We start from the raw sequence: 8,618 nt of genomic DNA, 5'->3' as shown, positions 1-8,618 counted from the left end.
AGCAGAGTACATTGTTCATAGTGAGTGATGAATTATATATATGTATATGTATTATTTATATATTACATATATATTATATATATAGTATACATGTATATGTAAGTGTCTAGCTTTGGAATTGTGGCGCACTTAGTGGTCCATGGATATATGTACATGTATATGTAAAGGTAAATTATTACCAGTAAAATTATTTTTAATCTTTTTAAAAAGATTTTATTTATTTATTTGAGAGAGAGAGAGACAGAGAGGATGAGAGAGAGAGAGCATGACAGGAGATAGGTCAGTGGGAGAAGCAGACTCCTTGGTGAGCAAAGGGCCCAATGTGGGACTCCATCTCAGGACCATGACCTGAGCAAAGGCGGTTGCTTAACCATCTGAGCCACCCAGGCACCCAGTAAAATTATTTTTACCTCCTTCATCCTCCTGATATTTATTCTACAAATATGTACTCTTTGAGGTGGTGAGCAGAGGATAATTGGAGAAAATAAATCAGTTAGAACAACAGCAACAGGAAGCAACATCAGAGTCATTGCTGTGATGTGTCCTTGGAGGAAACAAGACTTGAAGCCAAAAGCTGAAACTAAGAACCTAAAGACATCCTCTGATTTGGGTAAGGGGCACCTCAGAAAGATAGGGAATGAACTTCTCAGAAAGTCAGAGAAAGGAGTACCTCTCTTGAGAAGGGGTTAGCCTGAGATAATACTAGAAATACATAATGAGAACCAATGGACCACTAAGTGATCCACGTCTCCAAAGCCAGACAATCTGTATCCACCAAATGAGCCTGCAGTTTCCTGCTTGTTTATTTCCATATAGTAGAGTTGTAAAAAAAAATTGGCACTTGTGGTAAATTAGTATTTTTGTTGTCTTAAAGTAAGGTGGGGCTAGGAGTACTTAAAGTACTTAACGTGGGGCTAAGATTACTCCCTTGATGAGTGAAGTCACTGTAGTTTACTGAGAAATGAGTTTGCTAAATTAAGGTGTATTTCCAAAAACAATTTGGAAGCATATATATATTTCTAAAGTAGTCTCCACATCCAGCTCGGAGCTTAACATGGAGTTTGCATTCACAACCCGACCTGAGCTGAGATCAAGAATCAGAGGCTTAACTGACTGAGCCACCCAGGCACTCCTTAGGAGAATATTTTCAATTGGGGGTGCTTTACAAAATCCAGGATTGGGGCAGCTGGGTGGCTCAATCAGTTAAGCATCTGCCTTCAGCTCAGGTCATGATCCCAGGGTCCTGAGATTGAGCCCTGCATTGAGCTCCCTGCTCAGCAGGGGAGTTTTCTTCTCCCTTTCCTTCCCCTGGCTCATGCTCTCACTCTCTCTCTCTCTCATTCTCTCTCAAATAAATAAATAAAATCTTTTTTTTTTTTTTAAGAAAATCCAGGATAGGTGAAAGCTAAGAAAAAACCATGAGTCTGAGGTCAAAGTAACAAGAGGGCTATTTATTTATTTATTTATTTTCAATTTTATTTATTAATTTGAGAGAGAGACAGAGTGAGAGAGTGTGAGAGGGGAGGTCAGAGGGAGAAGTAGACTCCCCATGGAGCTGGGAGCCTGATGTGGGACTCCATCCCAGGACTCTGGGATCATGACCCAAGCTGAAGGCAGTTGCCCAACAAACAGAGCCACCCAGGCGCCCCAAGGAGGGCTTTTTAAAAAAGATTTATTTATTTATTATAGAAAGAAAAGGGGGGAGGAGCAGAGACGGAGAATCTTGAAGCAGACTCCCTGCTGAGCCCCAGACAGGGCTCAATCTCAGGACCCATGAGATCATGACCCAGAACCAAAACCAAGACCAAAACCAAAACCAAGAGTCAATGCTGCACCATCTGAGCAACCCTGATGCCCCAACTGTAGGGCTTTTAAAATTTCAGATTATAGTTGGGCAGGAGGGGCATTAGAGCTGAGGTTTCATCCAAAAACTTTCAGGAATTTTACACACACACACACACACACACACACACACACACCTGGGCTGGGTAGTATCTCCTCTTGATCAGAAAACACTTCCTGGCTGCTGTCCTTGAATGGAAAGCCCATGTACTTCCTTGTACTGAAAATCTTACTTCTGGCTCCCCAGGCTCTGGGTTACTTTCAGAGTTCTTGTAGCCGCCAGTGGGTATGGGGAGCACCTTCATGGTGGCCTGTGAGAGACAGACACTGAGCACTGAGGACTCACTGTAGTTACCTTGCTTCCATGTTTCCATAGAGGAAACAACCTAAAGAAATTCAGCAGTGGTCTTCAGTCTGGTACTCTGCCTCCTCTCTGCATAGAACTGCTTGACTGAAGTTGGCTGGGTTCCTCAGTCTCATTGTAGTGCCTTGTGGAGGCCTTTAAGCCTCTGCATATGCCCTTGTAGCACTGCCTTGACTGTCTCATTGCGGAGGGTAAGGATAAAGGGACTGAGAAAGGGGGTGAGGACTGATGTCACCAAGGCTATGGTCTTGTTGATTTCCACAGAATGTGCTTTGCCAGGCCTGACATAAAGGAAGATGGTGCTGCTGTAACCAATGAAGACTAGAGTGAGGTGGGACCCACAAGTAGAGAAAGCCTTCTGACGGCCGGTAGCAGATGGGATCCTCAGCACAGTGGTTACAATATACCCATAGGAGATGAGGGTCACCAGGAAGGAACTGAGGACAAAGGCTAAGGCCATCATGAAATCCCAGAATTCCAGAAGACTGGTGTCTGAGCAGGACAGCTGCAGCAGAGGTACGTTGTCGCAGAAGAAGTGGTTAATGATGTTGCCATGGCAATAATTGAGATAAGCCCGGGAGAGGACAGTGGGCACCATGACTAGGAAGGGAGCTGCCCAGGCAGCCCCTGCCAACCTGACACACATAGCCCAGCTCATCAAAGTGTCATAGTGCAGTGGGTGGCAGATGGCCACAAAGCGGTCAAGGGCCATGTCTGACAGGATGAGGAAGGAGGTGGAACCTAGGGAAAAGTAGAAGTAGAACTGGACCATGCAGCCAGTGAAGGAAATGACTTTGTGGGTGACCAGCAGGTCTGAGAGCATCCTGGGCACTGCAGTCATGGTCACCAAGATCTCCAACAGGGAAAAATTACCAAGAAAGAAGTACATAGGAGTATGTAGGTGGGTGTTGGCTATGACTGTGATTATGATGACAGTGTTTCCTATGAAGGCAAGAAGATAAAGCACGAGGAAGGGCCCATACAGCAGAACCTGCAGCTCACCAAAAGAGGAGAAGCCCAAGAGGACAAATTCAGAAGGGCGGCTCAGATTTGCCATGATCCAGGAGCTGAGTCCCTGCATAGAAAGGAAACAAAAGACAGAGATGCAGAGGCAGAGATAGCAAGACAGAGAGACAAAGAAAGAGAGAAGGGGAGAAAGAGGAGAGAGAGAATATCATTGACCATGAAACAGAGACAGAAAGAGAACCGGGAGAGCAAGACAAAGTCCGTGGCCAGTGATAAACAGAAAGAGAAAACGGGGCAGATGGGGGGGGGGTGTCATAGAATCATGGAAAGCCACTGATAAGGAGGGAGACAGGAGTGGATTAAGGATTAAGTACTCTGCTACTGCAGAGTAGCAGACAACAACATTTCAGGAATAGGAAAGAAGGAAACAAAAGAAGAACATAGAATTAAGAGAGGAAGACCAAATGTGTGAGAGGGAGAAAAAGAAAAGCATAGGGAGGAGAGGAAACATGGGGAGAAAGAGAATTATTGTAACTCTGGGCTAAATGTTGGTGCTGGGGGCGTCTAGTTATGGCTCAGAGACTGTGTAACAAGATTCCTTTTGAAGGGTCCCCTCAAGACTTTCTGGGCTGTCTCTCTATTGAGGACCTTCACTCATTCCCATTTCTCTAGCTATGATCATGAAATTAATAGAAAATCAGAGTTTTGAGTTAATAAAGTAGCTTCCTTGGATAGGGTCTCTAATATGTGCTTGCCAAGATGGAGAGTTGAAAAGATACACAGGGTCATGGAAATAAGCCTCAGAACCAGGTGGCTACCCTGCCAGTGACTAGAAGGTTGTTAGCATCCTACCTCATGGTGTTGCTTTGTTGCCACAGTGTCTCCCTTCCAGGGGAGTGCCTCCCCTCCAGACTCATGTCATTCTTTCATGGTGGTTTGGGGCATAAGCTATGACCCTGTGTTTGAACACTGTTCTGAAATTTACTTGTGGAAATTAATCTGCTCTTTATAACATGCTCTCTGAACCTCACTTTACTCAGTAAGATGAAGATAATGATGGCACTGGCCTCTAGGGTTATTGCAAATATTAAATGAGTGAACTACTTAGTAAGTGACTGGCGCATACCAAGTGCTCCACAAACAACTGTTGTCATTGTTATTGTTATCCTATGGCTGCCAATGGTCTCAAATTTTTCTGGCCCATCATTGCTCCACACTTCTTCAGGGCCAACACATGGAGTGTGTAAATATGTGTGTGTGTGTTTATGTGTGTGCAAATATTTCCACAACTTTATGCTGCCTTAGAATTTAAGTTTACTGAAAGGGTAATTTCAAAAACTTCCAATTGTCAAAGGAAATAAACACTATAATACGAACTATCAGAAATGGAAAGAGCAAAGCTGTATATAGTTATACTCTGGCTTTCTCTCTGGCCCTATAAAATCTTTATCTAATGCTGTGACTTAACCAGCAGTGGTATTCCTGTTTAAAGAAGATTTGTCCTTCCATTAGCTTCTATCCATCCTACTGATAACTCATAAGAGTAGGTCTAAAATCTATACCCAGCACTGATAAATTCAAATGCAGTCTTTATGTCTGTACTGTACAGGAGCTCAAGGCATATGTAAGCCTAAACCACTCACCTTAGCCTCTAAGTGTCTTCCTCTCAAGCTGTTCACTTTAAGAAATTCATGTCGAGATTTCTGCCTAATCAGTTCATTTTGTAACATGAAGGACATGAGAATGTGGTTTGTTGCTCTTGGGTGGTATCTTACAGCTGGCAGTAGTGGAAAGGGACTTTTGTACAGCTGGAATAGCACTGCTAGATGAATGACAGACACCTCAAGCTACAATATCTCCAACCCTATGCTAATTTCCTAATTAAAGCCTTACCCTGTATCACCACAAAGACCAGGGCAGCAATACTGATGAGGGGCAGGAACATGGATAAGAAGTTCTTCCGGAGACCAGAGGGGAAAGTTGCTGTCTTCACCCTTTCTCTCCCAAGGATGAGTGTTCTTTTTGGTTCTCTCTACCCACCACACATCCAAGCAGCTGGTTTCTTGATGTGATTTAGAGGTAAGCTTATGCTGGGTGGGAAACAGACTCCAGCAGAGTGTTCTTCAGTGGAATGATGGGAAAACAAGGAGTCATCTGGGGATTATAAGGCACCGATGTTATTCCTTAGAATAATGAGCAGTGTTGTGTTCTGAGGAAGTAAAAGATCTGAATGAAGAATAGGATAGATATCTAGCAGCAGATGACTTAAGCTGGTTCCATGGCCAGTGTATACACTCTGACCCTTCCTAGACTGAAATTATGGCAGACTGAATAGATGGTCAGGGGTAGATACAGTTTTCATTTGGAGATTTTGTCTCACTCCCAGATCCAGGAATTGAGATCAGAATTAGGGAACGTAGGCATTGGACCACATGACCCTTTTGTCTGAATTCTCCAGTGTCATCCGTAGAAGTTGGAGAATCAAAACAGTAAGCTTAAGAAGAAATATCTTCTTCTTAGAGGCAGGTCTCCTGATAGAAACATCTTGGGAACTGGGAAGCCTAAAGGACCTGCCTCTGACTTTTGTGAGAAGATGTACACCTTAGAGATGAAGGCAATATGATAGAGAATGAAGCTCCCTAGTTAACTCTGAGTGACAGTCCTCCCCAGAGAACTTCAGACTTTGTGGATGTCACCCAACTTAGCCCCACCCACAGACAAATAATAACTAGGAATATGAAGCAAAAGCTTCATATTGGGTCCCAAGTGTTTAAGTCCCACAAGGGCCAGGCAGAGTTGGCCTGGCAATCTTTCTGTAGGACCTGAGTCTAGAAAACTGAGTTTTCAGGACAGAGCTTTGATTGCAAAGAAGTTTTTAGGTCATTCTGGACAGAAATGGGTAATGATGATAGAAAGCATATTGCTACTCCCTCAACACTACTAAATACTATTAAAATCAATTGAAGATACATGTTTGGGTCTGTGTCTGAATTCTCTGTTCTATATCATTGGTGTGTATGTCCACTGATCTACATGATATTATGTCAGTAACACACTCTCAATTATTGTAGGCTTTATAGTAAGCCTTTAAATAAGATTTGTGAGGCCCCCAGATTTGTTCTTTTTATATATTATTGGGCTATTCTAGCGCCTTTATATTTGCATATAAATCTTAGAGTTAGCATTTCAAAGTTAAAAAAAAAACTTCTCAGATTTTGATTAAAATTGTGTTTAATCTTTAGACTAAGAATTGGCTTTCTAACAAAATTGGGCCTTCAGATTCATGAAAATAGAATATTTCTTCATCTATTTAGGTCTTCTTTAATTTCTCTCAGCAACATTTTACAGCCCTAACTCTTGCACATAGTTTGTAAAATATATCCCTTAGTTTTTCATGTTTGTGGATTTTATTATATATTATAGATTTAATTTCCATTTCCAGTGTTCTTGCTAGAATATAGCAATAGAACAGATTTTTGTATATTTAGCTTTTGTCCTGTGACTTTGATAATCACTTATTAGTTCTAGTACTCTTTGTGGATTTCTTGGGATTTTTTACATACAGGATTATGTAATATGTAAATAGATAATTTTATTTTCTAACTTATGCTTTTAATTTCATTATCTTGATTTATTTCATTAGCTAAGTACAATGTTGAATAGAAGTGAGAACAGATATCCTTGCCTTCCTCCCCATCTTCCCTGAGGGGAAAACATTGAGTCTTTCATTCCTAAATTTCATGTCAGTACTAGGTTTTATGTTAGGTTCTATTTATAGGTTAAGGAATATTCTTTTTGTGTCTAGTTTGCTCAGGTTTTTAAACCAATGGATGTTGATTTTTGTAAAATACATTTTATGCTCCTATTGAAATGATCCTGTGGTTTTTCTCTTTACTTCCATTAAAATGGGAAATTATATTGATTAATCTCCAAATGTTAAATAATATTTGCATTTTTGGAGTAAAATCATGACTTTGCTATAGTATGCTATTCTTTTTAGATATTGCTGAATTTGGTTTTCTTTTTTTTTTTTTAATTTATTTTCAGCACAACAGTATTCATTATTTTTGCACCACACCCAGTGCTCCATGCAATCCGTGCCCTCTCTAATACCCACCACCTGGTACCCCAACCTCCCACCCACCCGCCACTTCAAAACCCTCAGATTGTTTTTCAGAGTCCATAGTCTCTCCTGGTTCACCTCCCCTTCCAATTTACCCCAACTCCCTTCTCCTGTGTAACACCCCTTGTCCTCCATGCTATTCGCTATGCTCCATAAATAAGTGAAACCATATGATAATTGACTCTCTCTGCTTGACTTATTCACTCAGCATAATCTCTTCCAGTCCCATCCATGTTGCTACAAAAGTTGGGTATTCATCCTTTCTGATGGAAGCATAATACTCCATAGTGTATATGGACCACATCTTCCTTATCCATTCGTCAGTTGAAGGGCATCTTGGTTCTTTCCACAGTTTGGCGACCATGGCCATTGCTGCTATAAACATTGGGGTACAGATGCCCCTTCTTTTCACAACACCTGTATCGTTGGGGTAAATACCCAGGAGTGCAATGGCAGGGTCATAGGGAAGTACTCTTTTTAATTTCTTGAGGAATCTCCACACTGTTCTCCAAAGAGGCTGCACCAACTTGCATTCCCACCAACAGTGTAAGAGGGTTCCCCTTTCTCTACATCCCCTCCAACACATGTTGTTTCCTGTCTTGCTAATTTTGGCCATTCTAACTGGTGTAAGGTGATATCTCAATGTGGTTTTAATTTGAATCTCCCTGATGGCTAGTGATGATGAACATTTTTTCATGTGTCTGATAGCCATTTGTATTTCTTCACTGGAGAAGTGTCTCTTCATATCTTCTGCCCATTTTTTTTAGATTTATTTTTTATTTATTTTCAGCGTAACAGTATTCATTATTTTTGCACCACACCCAGTGCTCCATGAAATCTGTGCCCTCTATAGTACCCACCATCTGGTACCCCGACCTCCCACCCCTGCACCCCTTCAAAACCCTCAGATTGTTTTCCAGAGTCCATAGTCTCTCATGGTTCACCTCCCCTTCCAATTTCTGCCCATTTTTTGATATGATTGTCTGTTCTGTGTGTGTTTTGAGGAGTTCTTTATAGATCCTGGATATCAACCTTTTGTCTATACTGTCATTTGCAAATATCATTTTGTTTTCTTCAATTTAAAAGTAAATAAACTTTTGATTATAAGTTTGGATGGTAGTGGATGAGGAAATAAACAGTACTCCTATCATATAGTCTTAGACATTGTGCAAATCAATCCAAAATCTTTGAAGTATAATTTGGTGTCAATAAAAACAATAGGTACACTGTATCTACTTTTGACTTGAAAATTCTAACTCTAGGGTTTTGTACCAGAAATAATAGTACCTACAGACTTAGAAATTTCCAAGAATATTTATAACT

The 8,618-nt window shown here is 41.2% G+C and overlaps 1 protein-coding gene across 1 annotated transcript; it reads right to left on the bottom strand.

Annotated features, from left to right (window-relative positions):
• Positions 1-2,318: 2,318 nt before the first annotated feature.
• LOC101685111 (olfactory receptor 6V1) lies at positions 2,319-3,335 on the bottom strand. Its single transcript, XM_004781431.2, has one exon. It carries the CDS (start codon positions 3,285-3,287, stop codon positions 2,319-2,321), a length of 969 nt encoding a protein of 322 aa, XP_004781488.2. The 5' UTR covers positions 3,288-3,335.
• Positions 3,336-8,618: the final 5,283 nt, after the last annotated feature.

Source organism: Mustela putorius, unplaced genomic scaffold, assembly GCF_011764305.1.
Source record: "Mustela putorius furo isolate JIRA1106 unplaced genomic scaffold, ASM1176430v1.1 tig00003845_pilon_pilon_pilon, whole genome shotgun sequence".
Lineage (NCBI taxonomy): Eukaryota > Metazoa > Chordata > Mammalia > Carnivora > Mustelidae > Mustela > Mustela putorius.
This window is presented reverse-complemented; position numbering and strand designations above follow the sequence as displayed.